This window comes from Paramisgurnus dabryanus, chromosome 19, assembly GCF_030506205.2.
Source record: "Paramisgurnus dabryanus chromosome 19, PD_genome_1.1, whole genome shotgun sequence".
Taxonomy (NCBI): Eukaryota; Metazoa; Chordata; class Actinopteri; order Cypriniformes; family Cobitidae; genus Paramisgurnus; species Paramisgurnus dabryanus.
Genome location: NC_133355.1, coordinates 2555493 through 2573085, shown reverse-complemented (window position 1 = coordinate 2573085; position 17593 = coordinate 2555493). Strand labels below are relative to the sequence as shown.

Genomic DNA, 17593 nt, shown 5'->3' with positions numbered 1-17593 from the left:
ACTTCCGCTCTCGCGCGTTACATTACAACATAAAAGTCTAAGGGCTTTAAAAACTAAAATAAACCAAGTCATTTTTAACAAGTTAATATTAGCAAAATATATTATTGTTGTATCCGAATGTTTAATTGCAATTTTAATATGATGATTGTTGAAGATGATGACAGCTGACTTACGAAGAACCGAGTGTAACCCAAAACGTAAAATAAAAACCAAATAATTTAACCTGAATGTCTAAAAAAAATGTGATGTATTTTGTGCACAAGCACTTTGAATTACCTCTGTGTATAAAATGTGCCTCTGTGGGACCTTTATTTTAACATGTGTCGCGAGCTGATGCTGTGGCTGCTCTCCTAGCGTGACGTCATCACGCAACATGTCGGCAGCTGAGCGAGCGCGCGAGGTGAGCCCAAAACACAATAAAACACAATAACAGCAATAACAACACGCGTTTACATCCGCGTGCTTCGTGCACTTTCGTGCATATGCTTGTCTGGCGTTATGTTATAAGTGCACATTACTAATAGAGGATAACAATCACGTTTTTAAGTTTGTGCAAGCACTGCAAGTGATGCTTGTATTCATATGAGTTTATTCAGTGTAACAAAATGCATTGTAGCGTTACACGTAATTTACTACATTTAAATGCATTATTGTATACAATAGTGTAAGTAGTTTAAATGAATAAATGCATTTGGTTGCTAGATGGTCCGCAATCTTGTACTTATTAATGCAATATACAAGTGAACTGATGGACAAGTGAAGGTCTGTGCAGTATCCTCTAAACTTCATTTAACCTGACTCTTTTTTCCTGACTCTAAGAGTTGAGTTATATATTATTGTGAGTAAAGGCAGTTTGGGTTTGACAGTTAGTTGTCAGGTTTAAGTTATTTGTAACCTGTATGTTTTATTGTGTTGTTAATACAGATCATATCAGATGGCTCTCCACACTCCAGCCATGAACGTAAGCATGTCATTCTTCAAGGTCTCATTACAGTTATGTCTGATTTGTATTACATTGGTATATCATATGTCATTTATTTGTGCTCTTGTCAGAGTTGTTTACACCTATAAAGAGAAAACAGATGGAAGATGAGGGACTGCCAGCCACCTCCAGCAAAACTTTAACAGGTGAGTCCACGTGTAATGTAATGTCTGTCAAAACAAGCATCATTCTTAAATAATTGTTTTATACAACATTTGTAAAACAAATAAAAAAATAAAAGAACACGAATCTGTTTTGCTTGTGTTTCATAAATAAAATCTTATTGCCAAATAAATATCAAAATAAAAAGATAATTAGATGCCAGTGATGGTAAATTGTTTAAATTTATTTAAACAATTTATTCACAGGCAGTGGTGTAAAAGCACCAATCTCTGCCATCTCATCTCCATCTTCAGCGTCTGGTAGAGCTAAGATGAGTGTCTGTGGACCCGGCAGTAAGACGGCTTCATCTTCATCCTCCTCAGTTCTGTCTGCAGCAACTACCCCACCCAAAATCCACCGCGCACGTAAGACCATGAACAGACCTCCGTTTCCACAGGTAAGCACCTTTTCATGAAACATGCTTGTTGTCATGGTGATGTCAGATAAATGTAAAAAAATCTCTATTTTTCCTCTGTCAGATAAAGTCTATAGGGTCGATTTTAACATCTACACCTGAGGAACCTCTCAACAGCAGTAAAACAGCCACTGACGCAGGTGTGTGTGCGCGCGCGTGTGTGTGTGTGTGTGTGTGTGTGTGTCTGTCTGTGTGTGCGTGTGTCTGTGTGTTGGTCTTGTTCACAATTCACATTATTCTATGCTATTAAACTTTTTTTCTCATATTACTGATAATGAAATCTCATTTTGTAGTATTATTACCCATTATCATTTTAAACTCAATTATAACCTAGTTACATTTAGTTTGATGTGACTTTTTTGTTTGTTTTGTAGTTGGAAAGAAGCGTAAAGTTGTGTTGGTCTCAGATGACACATCGCCCTCTTCAGGAACTCAAGAGAAAGTTCCCAGACCTCAGTCAGAGGTGAGCCGAACCCCAGACGCTCAGTTAGATTGAACTGTTTATGCTTTATCTAAATATTTATTCATTATTTGTGTTTGTCAGCCTTTACTGGCTGTGTCTCCACCCGTGGAGAAGTTGGAGCCAGTTGCGACTAAAGAGCGTGATCGTGTTTGGCTGGAGGATCTTGATGATGAGGCAGATGAGGAAGATTTCCACCTGCTGTACAACACTTATTCAGGAGATGATCTGATTTACTCGGACAGCAAGGTCCTCTTTCTTTCTCTTATTATTTTTGTGTGCTCATAATGTTATTATGATCGTGAGATATGACTGGCTTTATTTTGCAGTCAGATGATGGGTTGACAGAAGAGCCACAGGAGGCGGGGCATCTCTCTGAACATGTGAGTGCTTTTAACCAATGACAAAACACAAACCAGTATGTTTACATTCATGAGAATTTTCTGCTTTAAGAGAGTTTGAAAGGTTAAAGAGTTATTACTTTGTGGTCACACCAGATGTGAATTAAGCTAATAAATCATGGCATTTGCACATAGTTGGACGTTTGAACATTTTGAGTTAATCCTCGCATGAAATTTGCGTCAATCGCGCACTAAATATTTGAATAAGCTCAATTTGTCGGCTTTTTTTATTCCTGTTTCTATAAAAGTATGAAGATGTGTTGTACAGCTCCAGGTGTCCACATACAGTGGTGATGATTTTGTCCTCCATTGTTGTATTGTCGTATTTCTGCCTTCGCTCACTATGTCGTAATCACGTCACTACTAGAGCAAGCTCCTGATTGGTTAACCTAGCAAATCAAAGTTCAGATTTTTTCAAATGCTCAGTTCGTGCAAAATCCTCAATTTGCGCCGCTTCATTTGCACAAATTGCACCTGCATGTTTGCGTCTTTGCATTGACTTAACGTGTAAATCATTAACGCTTCATTCGCTTCTGGTGTGAACGCATCAATATTGTAACTTCAATGTTGTGTTGTTAGAGCTCTGGGTCCGACAGACCCCTCGCTGCTCTTAAGAAAACGGGAGGAGAGAGAGATGAGTCGCCATGGAAACGACAAGGAAAGGGTAAAGGAAGAGATAAACCCCCTGTTGGACAGATGGAGGCAGATAAAGGTGAGATGGACACAAGATGTGTTTGTGTGCATGTCTATATGTGAGGTTTGGAGGATGTGAGCAGATGTTATTTTGCGTGTCAGGTGTTGCGAGCGCAGCTTCGGTGAGTGGGACGGACTACACTGAAGTTCCTCTGGATGCGCTGAATATTTCTGCAGGCGACAGATTCTCTCCGAATGCAGGTGTGTGCTTGTCAAGAGACAATCCTAATCCTTTACTATTCTTTTCTAGAAAATATTTTAGTTCAATCTAAAGGCTGTGTTTGAAGTCACATGGGTAATATTATCTATAGATGGCAGTGATGCAGAAACCGAACATCTAGAAGAGCTTCCTTTGTGTAGCTGCCGGATGGAGGCACCACGTGTGGATGGATTCAGTTCTCGCTCCAGTCGAACATGTATGGCCATCGAGAGCGTCAATGGAGAGGTGTGTGTGATTACAGATAGTAAGACACAGATCTGCTGATTAAAAATGTTAGTGAAATGTGTTTTTAAATCTCTGTGTTTTAGTTGGTGGGCTGTACCAATTTGATCGTGAAAGGGGAGACGATGCGTCCGTCCAGCCGTGTGTCTCTTATGGTGTTGTGTGAGACACATCGCTCACACATGGTCAAACATCACTGCTGTCCAGGCTGTGGATATTTCTGCCTTTCTGTAAGATCCAGGATTTTGATTAAAAATATTTCCCATCACATCTCTATAATATTTAAAGGTGCTTTGTGTAGATTTTGGCGGCATCTAGTGGTGAGATTGTGAATTGCAACCAATGGCTCAGTCCATGGCTCACCCCTCCCTTGCATAGAGAAGCTACGGTAGCCACCACAGGACAAACATGTCATCGTCTAAGACAACGTAGTGACAAAACGTCACGTTTGTACGTTTAGGGCTACTGTAGAAACATGACACCTACTTCCATGTAAGATGACCCGTGTTGTGTGTAGATTAAAACGGCTCATTCTAAAAACATAACATACACTACTGATAATAAAATTAATATTATATTTTATTATGGTGTATTATTATATGAAACTGCATTTCTGTCAAGAGATCCTCCTAAAAGTTACACAATGCACCTTTAATATAACGCATTATCTTTCAGTTGTGATGGCTAAATAATTATGATAATAATATAAATTTGTGACTTTGCGTTGCATTACATAATGTAAACATGTCGATTTTATTCTTCCCTATTCAGGGAACGTTTCTCGAATGTTGTCCGGATGTTCGTATCGCTCATCGATTCCACCGCGGATGCGTGTCTGTGCTGGGTGGTGGGCGGAGTCGAGGAGGAGTGGGCGTTGGCCTGTTGTTCTGTCCTCACTGCGGTGAAGATGCATCAGAGGCCCGTGAGGTCACCATCCCCACAGCGCCACCTTCAGGCAGTAATGTGGTGATGGCGAGCGCGTCATCCACCACGGCCACGCCCTCCCTACTTCCGTCTGCTCTCGCTGTCACATCACAACTGCTAAACAACGACAAAAAAACAGGAGAGCCAGTCAAGTGAGAGATTTTTAAATGTAAAATTAATTTGTACTCTTTATAATTACAGCTTTAAATGCATCTCATTTCTCTTTCATCCAGCGCGAGGATGCGTTGCCGTGGAGATGTCAGAAAAGGGGCGGACCTACAACCTCCAAATACCACACCAGGAGGAGGCGGAGCAGGGGATCCGGTCGCTCTGGGTGATGGCGGTGTGGACAGCGTAGGACCGTCACTTGTCCTACCCAATGGAAAGCCCATTTGCCCCAGCGCGCTTCCCCCCGGAGACAGAAGGGCGGCGCTGCAGAGAGCAATTCTTACACAGGATACTGAAAGGTGACCGCATACTTTCACTGGGACTGAATACTAGCATACTGCTTACTGTAGTGTATACTATTGTCTCTTGTAGAGTATGCAGTCAAAAATATTGCTCATTCTCACTGGCTATGTTTACATGCACAAAATGTTGTCAATCCCACTGAATTTAATCCGATTGCAGATACGCCAATACAGTTTACTTGCACCCTAAACATTGCAATCTGATTAAAATGTTTGTTTACATATACACTTTATATAATCCCAACCAAACGTCTGTGCAAGCTCAAACCCAGGGTTGCCAGATTCACATAACAAAACCAGCCCAGATACCAATAATTAATCAATGAAAGACTTAGAAAAAATAAACTCACTGAAACACTTTAAAAGGAGCCCAAATCTGCATCCGGTTCAGAGAATACTACGATTCATGCATACTTTACGTGCATACTACACCACCCCTTTCAATACGGTCGAAATTAGCATCTGATTGAGCCATCAATACGATTACAGACGTATTATTTGGTTGCATGTAAATGTACCTATTATGTTGTGATCTGTTTGACTCTTTTTGGTTGGCTGTGATTGGTCAGGAGGAAGAAGTTGCGCTTTCATCCCCGTCAGCTCTATCCGGCAGCCAAGCAGGGTGAAGCTCAGCGGGTTTTGCTCATGCTCAGTATGTACCTGACAATTCTTAAACAAACCTTACATCTAATGAACTCATTTTTACAGTGTCCGTCTGTCTTTATCTCACTTTTCAGTGGAGGGCATCGACCCGTCGTATCAGTCAGACTCTCAGAATCGGCGTTGTGCTTTGCATGCAGCTGCTCAGCGGGGTCTGCTGGAGATTTGTTACCTGCTTGTACAGGTGAGGCTGCACACGGAAATACAGAACTAAAATAAAAACAAATGAACATCCATCAACACCCACATTGAGTTTTTGAACGGGAATTTGCTGTTATTGATTACATAAATATATAATAGTATTAGTTGTTTTGGTTTGTGTCAGAGCAAACATCCGTGTTTCGTTTTAGGCAGGCGCTAAGGTGGACGCCCCAGATAAGACCCTGAGGACCCCTCTGTTAGAAGCAATAGTGAACAATCATGTGGAGGTGGTGAAGTACCTGATCCAGAACGGAGCCTGTGTTTACCACGCTGTCAGTAGCACACACACACAAACACACACACACACAAGCCTTACACAAAGCTGTTGTTGTTCATCCTCTTTAACCAAAATCATGGTCTTGTTTTAAAGAAGTCGCTTTAAAGTTTTCACTGAAGTGTTTGGAGTTGTGAATATTACATTTAAAAATAGTTACAGCAGTTTAAGTTCATAAAAATTAAGTATATATTTTATTTTAAAGGTGCAGTGTGTAATTTTTTGCGGCATTTAGTGGTGAGGTAACACATTGCAACCAATGGCTCAGTCTACTGCTCACCCCTCGCTTTTGAAAAGCATAGAGGAGCTACGTTAGCCACCACCGGACAAACATGTCATCGTCGGAGACAACTTAGTAAAAAAAGTTTGTACGTTAAGCGCTTCTGTAGAAACATGCCGGAACAAAATGGCGACTTCCATATAAGGGGACCCTCGGTGTATGTAGATAAAAACATCTCATTCTAAGGTAATAAAAACATAACGGTGCATTATAAAAGGTCTTTATACACCACTGATCATACAGTTTTGTATAATATTTTGCATTTATGTCAAGAGATCCTTCTTAAAATTACACACTGCACCTTTAAAACTCATTAAAATGAAAATGTTTTACTCCCAAAATGCTAAAAAAAATAAAGCCACAAGTCCCAAATAGTTCTGAATTTGATCCAAATTTCAATGTAAAATCAGGTTTTTGTCACACTTTTAGTGGTTTTACCAACAAAGGCCACTAGGTGTCAGTGGTTTGCTGCATACTCACAAATCACAAATTAATAATTTACTATCATTTATATTATCAATTATAAATGAAAAAGGTTTTGAAATACATATTTTTGTATATTCTTACAGCTTTCCAATGAGATATAGTTTATCAAGAGTAATTATAAGATGTTACAATTATGATAATACAATAATTCATATGAATTATGAGTGAAATTTAACAAAATGACTGTCACTACTAAATTTCTATTATCAAATGGCTTTAAAATATGAACTTCATTTGAACTATTAAATATGAAAACTACATTCTTAGAGCTTTCTAATGATATATAGGTTGTCAAGATTTTTTTTAAGATTTATGATAGAAAATTACAATTATAATATATATAATAGTTACAGGGTAACTATTTAAAACTAAATTTCTATCATCAAATGACCTTGAAATTTGAAACTGCGTTCTTACAGCTTTCCGACAATATATAGTTTGTCAAAATTATTTCAGGTTATCTTATAATAAATATTTAAAAACAACTTGGGCTCACTTGTTGGCCGGTGACATTAAAAAAAATTACTCGTACTATATCATTATTTTGCAAAATGGTGATGAAATATGAGAGCTTTCCAACCATATACAGTTTATCAAGATTCGTGCTGGTTAAGATTAAGAAATGAATGTTTTAAATATCTAATTCCAAGCGTCCCACCTGTGGGACAGTAAGGGTTAAAGCTTTATGTGTTTGTTTTTGAGGAGGAAGACGGTTCTACTGGGCTTCATCATGCTGCTAAAATGGGAACATTTGAGGTGGTGAATCTGTTACTGAGCACTGGACAGGTGGACATTAACGCACAGGTGTGGATCAGACTTTCTCTAAGTATGACTGAATTCAGTTTAAGATTTCTGATGTAATGTTCACGTCTCTGTGTTGCAGGACAGCGGCGGTTGGACGCCCGTCATCTGGGCGGCTGAACACAGACACATAGATATCATCCGAGCTCTGTTGAACAGAGGAGCGGACGTCACGCTCAGAGATAAGGTAAATGTCTCATATGCCGTCTTAATATCCTCCGTCTCTGTTTGTGACGCTGTCTTTTTGTCCGTACAGGAAATGAACGTTTGCCTTCATTGGGCATCGTTTGCGGGCAGCGCTGAGATAGCAGAGCTGGTTCTCAATGCAGGCTGTCCTCTCTCATATGTAAATATGCATGGAGACACGCCGCTACACATCGCCGCACGAGAGGGATACATCGACTGTGTCACGTGAGTCAAAACCCAGCAGCTAGACGAAATGCTTGTTAACTAAACATTAAACTAAAAAGAAGAAGAGACACGTTTATGCATCTTATCTGTTTGTCTGTCGTGTGTCTTTTAATTTTAAGTTTGTTCCTTTCACGGGGCGCTGACATCGACATCATGAATAAGGAGGGAGACACTCCCCTTTCCCTCGCCCGCTGTGACACGCCAGTCTGGGTGGCGCTCCAGATTAACAGGAAGTTGCGTAGAGGAGTAGCCAATCGTGTCGTACGCACAGAGAGGATCATATGCAGGTCAGTGCTCGAGATTTGCGTCTCGTAAAAATTCACTCCGAATGAAACCTGACTGTGTGCGTTTCCTTAGTGATGTAGCACAAGGGTACGAGAACGTCCCGATCCCGTGTGTAAACGGTGTGGATGACGAAGGCTCCCCGTCCGACTACAAATACATTGCAGAAAACTGCGAAACATCAACCATGAACATCGACCGCAACATCACACACCTGCAGGTGCCACCAAACACACAAAACTGTACACACACAATACAGATGTACATGGCAGAGTATGAAATCTGTCTGTTTGTGTTTCAGCACTGCAGCTGTACAGACGACTGCTCTTCCAGCGACTGTCTCTGTGGACAGCTAAGCATCCGCTGCTGGTATGATAAGGTAACAAGAGATTAAAAACTGAAATATTGAACCTCAACTAGTAGCGTTCCATTACCCTTTAAAAAGCACCTATGGTCCGATTCATGTTTTTACATTTCCTTTGGTGTGTAAGAGTGTATTAGTTCATGTTAGCGATATGCCAAAAGTTCAAACCCCAAAGTAAACAATGACATGAGTTATCATCTCCAACATAAATCTCTTTTCTTGGACTACAACAAACACACGGATTGTAGGCAGTCACAGTTTACTTCCTGGGATTGGTGATGTAACTCCTTAACTCCTGTTAGCAATCGAGTCTTTCAGACATGGTAAGGAGCGTCACATTTCTGGCTGACATCAGAGGTATTTAGGCCAATCACAACGTACAGATTAGCCGGCCAATCAGGAACACAGAGCTTTTCAAATCGATGAGTTTTATACAAAATCAAAGTTAACTCGTGTTAGATATGCATTGTGCACGAATCTTTTAAACATGGTAAGGAGCGTTACGTTTCCTGCTGACGTCAGAGGTATTCGGGCCAGTCACAACATACAGGGCCGGGTTTCCCAAAAGCATCGTAAGGCTAAGTAGATCGTAAAAACGATCGTACGAATCATCTTAGAATTACGGGCTGTTTCCCAAAAGCTTCGTAGCTTAAGTTGTACTTGAAAATCATCGTAGATCTAAGAGTGGTCTGGAGTAATCGTTCATTCATAAGTGCATCGTAAGACAACAGTGTTACAAGGTCACCTGCAGGACAACCAGCATATTGCACTCCTGCAATAACGATAATGTAATGTTTTAAATGTAGGCTATATTTATTTATTGGGGTTTTCTTTGTTTATTTGTTTAAATTAATATAATATATTTAAAATTCAAACGAGACATAAAATTTAAATGACTAAACATAAATTAATTAAGGAAACAGTATTTGGTACAATTCTGGTAAAAGTTGGTACTAGCAAATTGATAAATGGTTCCTACCAATTGCTGCTATAATTCATCTAGGCTACAGTAAAAAAAATTTTTTTTGAAGGGTATGGCATCTGATTAAAGAAACCAAATAAATATTTACGGTACAATGCAATAATCCCTAATAATAAATAAACATAGATAATAAAAACAAATAATAATAATAATAATAATAATAATAGGCTAATCTAAACTATAAGATAAAATGCAAAAGGCATTTTGCAGTGGGACGAGTCCTAACTAAATACGGAAAAGAATATTTCATTATGAACCATTTTAAAACATTTAAAAGGTCATTGAACAATAATAAAAAATATTATAAAAAATATTAGTGCATATCGGCTAAAGATCATTAGCCTAAACAAACTTCTGCTACAAATTCGAGTCATTCTATTGGTGTAATTTCAGCACTTGACAAACGGATAGCGACTCGTAAGTAGCACTTAAAACTCAGCTGCGAACGATCCTTTCACGTGCATCTTTGGGAAACGCACGTAAATGATCAACGAATGTTCGTTAAGTAGCTCGTAGAAAGTGCTCTTAAGCAGTGTTTGGGGTAACACATTACAAGTAACGCGCATTACGTAATAATATTACTTTTCTGAAGTAACGAGTAAAGTAACGCATTACTTTATGAATGTACACATTCATATTTGAGTTACTTTTTTAAAAAAGTAATGTGAGTTACTTTTCAGTTTAATTAATTCAAATAAAAAATAAAGTAATGTACTGAATTAAACTGAACATATTAACGTAGAATTACTCAATCTGTGCGCATGAGTGGGAACAGTTTGAGTCAGAAACGGGGATGGCAGGCTAGAGCTTGACATTTTTGCGATCATAAAAACCACCTGCAAGGCCTGAAAGAGATCAAGCCTCAGCCAAGTAAGAAAAAGTAACGCAAAAGTAACTTAAAAGTAACGTAAACATTACTTTCCAAGAAAAGTAACTAAGTAACGCAATTAGTTACTTTTTTGGGGAGTAACTAAATATTGTAATGCATTACTTTTAAAAGTAACTTTCCCCAACACTGCTCTTAAGTGCTAAATTTAATCGTTATCGGGAAACCCAGCCCAGATTAGCTGGCCAATCAGGGACAGTTTTGTAAAAAATCTGTTTCAGTAAGAGAGTGAAATCTGGAGCTGCAATGTACAGTGTGTGGAAAATAATGTTTCTTTTTTTACGATAAACCACACAAACACAATGTATTATATCAAATACACAAAATAATATTGTTTTTAGCAATTAAATAGGTGTACTTAAAATTGCAAAAAAAAAAAACGACCAATGGAAACATGTCAATTTTCACGAAAACTTTTATATATTGCAAAAAAGTTTTTACGCTCGCATGAGGTGGTTTTTCAGTCGATTTGGAAGAGATTTATTTCACGAAACTGCAGTTTATTTGCGTTTTCAGGTCACCTGATGTACAGTAGGTAAGTCACATGAGTATTATTTGAAGATGACACAGTATGAACTAAAACCTCCCAGAAACACCTCAGTCAGTGTTGGGTGTAACTAGTTACTAAGGAATTAGTTACTGTAATAAAATTACTTTTCCCTTGAAAAAGTAAAGTAAGGGATTACTCTTATTTTTCTTGTAATCAAATTACAGTTACTTCTGATGTAACTAAATACTGTGTATAGACTCTAAAACAATTGAATACTATAATACAATAGTGGATTTAACATGGTTTAAGTTTACATGTCTCACTATTTACTGGTTGATTATTAGCATTAATATTAATGAGATGCTGGCTGTTTATTAATACTTAATAGCACATATTAATGCCTGATTCTGCAAAACCTTATTCTACGTACTTAACCCTCCCCATTTGTACCAATACTTAAAATTAACAACTTCTTAAGTATTAATAAGCAGTAGTTGGAGTATATTGAGGCAAAGTAGTTAATATTAAAGGGGTCATATTATAGGGCTAAAAAGCACATTACTGTGTGTATTTGGTGTAATACAATGTGTTCGTGTGGTTTATGGTCAAAAAAATCATTATTTTCCACATACCATACATTTTTTTTTAGCACCTCTAAGTCCCGCCCATCTGAAACAGGTCGTTTGGTACAAAGCTCATCGTTGTGAGAGCGCGCGGTGTCAACAGGTGTGAACTGATTGGCAAGCTATCCAAGTGCGTTGTGATTGGCCGAATACCTCAGTAACGTAATCGGAAATATGACGCTCCTTGCCAAGTTTTGGAAGATGAGCATCCAAACCAATAGTGAAAGCCACTACTACCTTATCAACACGAGCCTGAATCTGACCCAGAAAACACGGATGGCTAAGCTAATCGATCAACTTTACCAGCGCGATGTGAGCAGAACGTAACAGATGGTAAGGCAAGGATACTAAAACATAAACCATGTTTGCATTTGTGAACGTAGAAACAACAAACAATCACTAATCTGCACTTCTCAAATCTCGCGTTTGGATCATCATTAGGAAATGCATTAAAACACAGGCGCGTCTCTGCACCAAACTCGTCTTTGAATCGTCAGTGAGGAAATGTATTAAATATTAAAACATCGGCTACTTACAGGATGTCAGTGTAGTTGCAAAGTTACAATTGCTCCACTTTTTAGACGAAGCCTTTGTGTACATCCAGCGGTTGTACTCCGCGATGTTTAGAAATGTGCAGCACACAATCGAACATTTGGGCTGTACTGTTCTGAAACAGTGTTGTAAATAAAACCTAACCACTGGTTTCTTAATGTTTACTCTGTTGGAATGCCAACCAAAGTAGTTTTGCAACGAAACACAGCGTCTGCTCGACATGGCGGAAAAACAATACTACAGCGTGATTGAAAGTTACACCCTCTATCTTTGCGTATATGAGGGCGGTGTTATGAAAATGTTCAAACCAGTATGACGTCAAACTGCATGGGCGTGTTAAACGAGCCGTTTTAGGTGGGCGTGGATGAGGCTTCACGTTTAAAAAGAAGATCTCTTTGGATTTGAAACTTTAATTTTTACAACTTTACAGATCTTTTATGTCCACAGACATCATTTAACACTCTAAAAACAAAGGTAAAAAGGCAATCTGACAATTTGACCCCTTTAAGTTAATAAAGAGAATTGGACCCTAAAGTGTGACCAGTATAATGGATGTACTGTTATATATTGTTTTTTCGAGCCATTTAAAGCCTATCCTTGTATCATGTACTAAATAGGATTTAGAAAGTAATTAGTAATAAGAAATTAAATTCTTTTTTTGGAGAGAGTAATTTGTAAAGTAATCTAATTACATGATTGAAGATGTAATTTGTAACTAGTAATTAATTACTTTTTTTTTAGTAACTTACCCAACACTGACCTCAATACGTTTCTGCTCCCAATTACGAGGCTTTCCTTGCCAATAATGTTTGGATAACACACTTACATCTCTTTTAATTTAAATTAATCTACTATTACCTCCAAAAAAAACACCTTTTCGTTGCCATTCCTAAGTATAAGGGGCTTTCCTTGGCATTAATGTTTGGGTAATACTCTTACGTCTCCTCCGGTTAAAAATAATGCCTAGTGCGGTAAACCTACCAACATCATATGATGTGATGTTTGGAATGACATATCATGAGAGTAAAAACTACGTTGCTTAGCATCGATTAATGGAAACACCGTCATTTCGCAACAGTCTTTGGTCGACATTTAGAAAATAACATTAAAGTTTTGCACAAATCTGCAATGGTAACGCAGCTACTTGACCGTATTATTTATTTCAGTTTGTTCATGGAAAATTAACAATTAACACTTGCATGATTCCACTTTTTCTGTATTTACTGTAAACACAGATGTTTGGGGGGGTCTGACAGATGTGCGGTGTATAATCCATGTGAACTTTATTCTCACAGGATCATCGTCTCCTGCAGGAGTTTAATAAAATCGAGCCTCCTCTCATCTTTGAATGCAATATGGCTTGTTCCTGCCACAGAACCTGTAAGAACAGAGTCGTACAAGCTGGAATCAAGTAAGACAATAAAACCAATCTTATATATGATAAACAAGATCATGATCACATGTGTAACCAGTGGCAGGGTCATACTCGAGTCATGTGATTTAAATAATAAATTGGCTGTTTTTGCATGTCAAATGAATCACATGGGATATTCTGATGAAGATGGTTTTGCATAAATGAAGTGTTTTCTTTGTGTGTTGTAGGGTTCGTTTACAGCTGTACCGCACAGAGAAGATGGGTTGGGGCGTCAGAGCCCTTCAGGATATTCCACAAGGAAGTTTCATCTGCGAGTAAGTGTCTTTTTTATTAACACTTTATTAAACCAAGAAAGTTTACTGAGACTTCAAAGTCTCTACTACACATACAATTTAACCTTTAAAATAGATTCATATTAATTCATATAAGGTACAATGATGGGTGCATAATCAGCAGCACAGATAAAACGTAATGCTGGATGATAGATGGAGTCCAATTTCCTTAATATGGATAAGGGCACATGTGTATATATAATAGGTCAACGTAATCAATTACAGATAAGAAAGTAGTTTCCTTCTAGCTTCATATTGAAAACAATTGGCTTTGGCTTGAGTTTCTTCAGTAGATTGTCAAGCAAATTTTTTTATCTAACCATACCCCTAAATATTTATATGAATCTACTCTTTCTATAAGTGTACCATTTATCATGTACCACCGTTGTTTTGGAATGAGAACGACTAAAAAATCATATATTTTGTCTTTTTGAATTGAATAAAAGTTTTAACTAACACTGACTGTTGAATAACGTGAAATGCATTCTGTATTTTTGATGAAGCTTCATTTAGAGATGAGGCTGCAGTATAGATGATTGTATCATCCACAAATGTATATTCACAGAGAGTACTTCAAGGCCTTAACCATTAATAAAAATAGAAAACAAAAGAGGGGCTAGAATAGATCCTTGGGGTACTCCTTTTTTTACTTGACTGTAACTCTTTTAAAATCTCTCTAAATATGTTTGTGTTGTTTATTAAATGCAATAATGGTAGCATGTACCTCTGGTAAATGTGTGTATGTGTATTTTTGCAGGTATGTTGGTGAGCTGATCTCTGATGCTGAGGCTGATGTTAGAGAGGATGATTCGTACCTTTTTGACCTGGATAACAAGGTGTTGTGACATCACACATTCTGGATAATATGGAGATTCATTCACACTAAAAGACGATGCAAATTTCAGACAAATTTAGTCACATTGTAAGAAGTCACTGACAGAACAGTGGACAAATACATTATGTGCTAACACTATTAAATCAAATTTAACAAAGGTTATAGTTCATTCAGGTTAGTACAATGTCTGTATGCTTTTATACTTCGAAATGTGACAATTTTTTTTTTACAAATATAAAAATGGATTTCACTTCCTGTAAAAAAATAACTAGAAGACTCAGAATGTACACAAGCTTTATTTAATCAAATCTGTTTAAATCTAACTGATGGTGAAGTAAAAATTATTAATTTTATTTTTAAAGGATAGTTCACCCTATCAAATAAAATAAAAAATTGTCGTCATGTACTCACCCTAATGTTATTTTAAACCTACATGAGTTTCTTTATTCTGTTGAACACAGATATTTTGATCAGTGACAATAACCATAAAGTTGATAAAGTACCGAATTGACTTAGAAATAGAAAAAATACCATGAAAGTTAATGGTTACCATCAACTGTGGGATTATCATCATTTATCAAATGTTGATCAGAATAAAGAAACTCATAAAGGTTTAGATCAACATGATGGTGAGTAAATGATGACTTGATTTGGGTGAACTATCTTTTCTTAGCATCTAGACTAAAGGGCTGTTTACACCACAACAGCGTCTTGGGGTCCTGAATGTAAAAAACATTTTTTTTGTTGAGTACAATGCCTTGTCATATCTGTTTAAAGTACGAGAACGTGAATGGTGACGTCATGTGCATGTGTTTATTCAGTGTATAGGCATGCGTGTGTATAACCAAAACAACAATGGTGGCCTACAGGACTGCGCATGTTGTCAAGTTTATTAACGCTTTTCAACAAAGTTTACAAATGTCCGCTTTATAGCCCACATTTTAGTAATAAACCTACCTCATTGATCATCTCAACAAAACTGCTCAATGCTTTTGGCTTGATTGTTATATTCATCGCTTTCTAGACGAATGCGTACTGTATGTGTGCATGCGTGTAGTTTTTTACAAAGTAACATCGCCATCTCCTGGCCTGGCACACATAATACAGCATTTTTATTCGTTTTTGCAAATCCAAATGAACTGAGATCGTTTTGACAACGTTGTGTATGTGATTTTTTTTTCAAAAACACGAAGGATAATTGTTTTCGTTTCTTGCATTATTATAGCTCTAGTAACAATGAGAACTGAATTGTGCAGAGGAGCTAAAATGTGTGTGTATGTATCCCTCTTTGCTTTTATTGCAGGATGGTGAAGTGTACTGTATTGACGCCCGTTATTATGGCAACATCAGTCGCTTTATAAACCACCTGTGTGACCCCAACATCATTCCTGTACGCGTGTTCATGTTGCATCAGGATCTGAGGTTTCCTCGCATCGCATTCTTCAGCTCCAGAGATATTTATACTGGACAGGAACTGGGGTGAGCAGTTGTGTGTGCCGGTTGTTGATGTTTTTATTAACAATTCCTAGTCAGGGTTAATGTATTACATTGTTTGATTTTAATTGTAACATGCATTTGAGGGGAAAGTCCTAAGTGTATTCTATTTAGAGCAAATGCGTCAGTGTATTTAATTGGTTTATGATTTCTTGGCATGCTCTTAAGAATTTATGGCAGCCGTACAGTTTTATTATACAGGATATGTTTATTCTCTTTACCAGGTTTGATTATGGAGATCGTTTCTGGGATATTAAGAGCAAGTACTTCACCTGTCAGTGCGGTTCAGAGAAATGCAAACACTCAGCGGAGGCCATCGCTCTGGAGCAGAGTCGACTCGCCCGTCTGGAGTCTTGTCCTGATTCTGCTCCTGAAACTACACTTACTGTTTTAGGAAACTCATGAATCTCATTACATACAGTCTGAAAGTCTTTGTGTTTTTTATGTTGTATGACAAATGCACACATGTATGGTTCACACGCGGAGTATTTCAGAGGAGATTTAATTTGGTATGAAAGTAAACGCAGTGTTTTTAGCTTTGAATGATTTCCTTACGCGAGGTGAAAGAGAAGATAATGAATTATTTTATTGGCCTGAATTTTAAAACACAAATGCCATTGTCAAATATCACCAGGAAGTTGTATTCAGATTGAAAATAAAGAATGGGATTATTATGAAACATTTGAGATCAAACCATCGGATAATTAAAAATACTGTCTGTTTCTTTCATATACCATGAGATTATGTTGCTTTGCTTTTTTATAAGTGTATTTCTTATAATAAATACTATTTGATACAGAAGTGGCTTTTCCATTGTGTATTCAGATATAATGCCTAATGGTCATTTAATTCGGTTTTATTTAAAACAGTTTACCATGTTAATCATCTCAAAATATACCATAAAATATTTATCATAGCATATTTATTAATAAAAAAATTATGTTTACAATGGAGTATAGTGCTATGCTGTACCATGGTGCAGTGATGGTATACAATGGTAATACTGTAGTACTTAAGTATTAAATAATTACCATATGCATTTACTGTGGTACTTATTTTTTTGTTTTGGATGATGGTAATGGGACCACGGGGCGTAGCATCTTAGGGGATTTTATATCTAATTAGTGTTTATGTGAACAGTTTTATATGTATGTTTTTGAATAAAATGATAAATAGCCAGATTTACACAAACCAAAAAGTTTTATATAAAAACTTTTAATGTAAGTAAACGTGGAGTTTTGGAAGCAAGTTGTTTGAGAAACATTGCTTTTTTATTATGTAATGCAAAGTGAGTCTATTTACATGTGATAAATAAC

General features: G+C 37.3%; 1 protein-coding gene across 3 annotated transcripts; it reads left to right on the top strand.

The window, feature by feature from the left end:
* Nucleotides 1-251: 251 nt before the first annotated feature.
* Nucleotides 252-17208, top strand: ehmt2 (euchromatic histone-lysine N-methyltransferase 2). Of its 3 annotated transcripts, none has more exons than XM_065284313.2 (28): nucleotides 253-400; nucleotides 925-961; nucleotides 1054-1128; nucleotides 1351-1541; nucleotides 1624-1699; nucleotides 1934-2022; nucleotides 2104-2268; nucleotides 2349-2402; nucleotides 3000-3132; nucleotides 3216-3314; nucleotides 3425-3558; nucleotides 3642-3785; nucleotides 4327-4631; nucleotides 4713-4946; nucleotides 5519-5601; nucleotides 5687-5793; nucleotides 5960-6082; nucleotides 7556-7654; nucleotides 7734-7838; nucleotides 7908-8062; nucleotides 8182-8349; nucleotides 8420-8564; nucleotides 8646-8723; nucleotides 13537-13652; nucleotides 13844-13930; nucleotides 14706-14784; nucleotides 16087-16262; nucleotides 16502-17206. In XM_065284313.2, the coding sequence occupies exons 1-28, from the start codon at nucleotides 374-376 to the stop codon at nucleotides 16680-16682; spliced, it is 3465 nt and encodes a 1154-aa protein (XP_065140385.1). In that variant the 5' UTR covers nucleotides 253-373; the 3' UTR covers nucleotides 16683-17206. The 3 variants fall into 3 exon arrangements, with proteins under 3 accessions (XP_065140366.1, XP_065140385.1, XP_065140374.1); XM_065284302.2 differs by having other exon boundaries at nucleotides 255-400; nucleotides 7553-7654; nucleotides 16502-17204; XM_065284294.2 differs by having other exon boundaries at nucleotides 252-400; nucleotides 7553-7654; nucleotides 7734-8062; nucleotides 16502-17208.
* Nucleotides 17209-17593: the final 385 nt, after the last annotated feature.

What these genes read in the sequence shown, in the direction of transcription:
- ehmt2 (XM_065284294.2), top strand. Translation starts at nt 374, where the DNA reads ATGTCGGCAGCTGAGCGAGCGCGCGAG. An exon ending in ACAGATGGAGGCAGATAAAG is followed by an intron (nt 3,133 to 3,215) that starts GTGAGATGGACA and finishes TTTGCGTGTCAG; the next exon opens with GTGTTGCGAGCGCAGCTTCG. An exon ending in CAAGGAAGTTTCATCTGCGA is followed by an intron (nt 13,931 to 14,705) that starts GTAAGTGTCTTT and finishes GTATTTTTGCAG; the next exon opens with GTATGTTGGTGAGCTGATCT.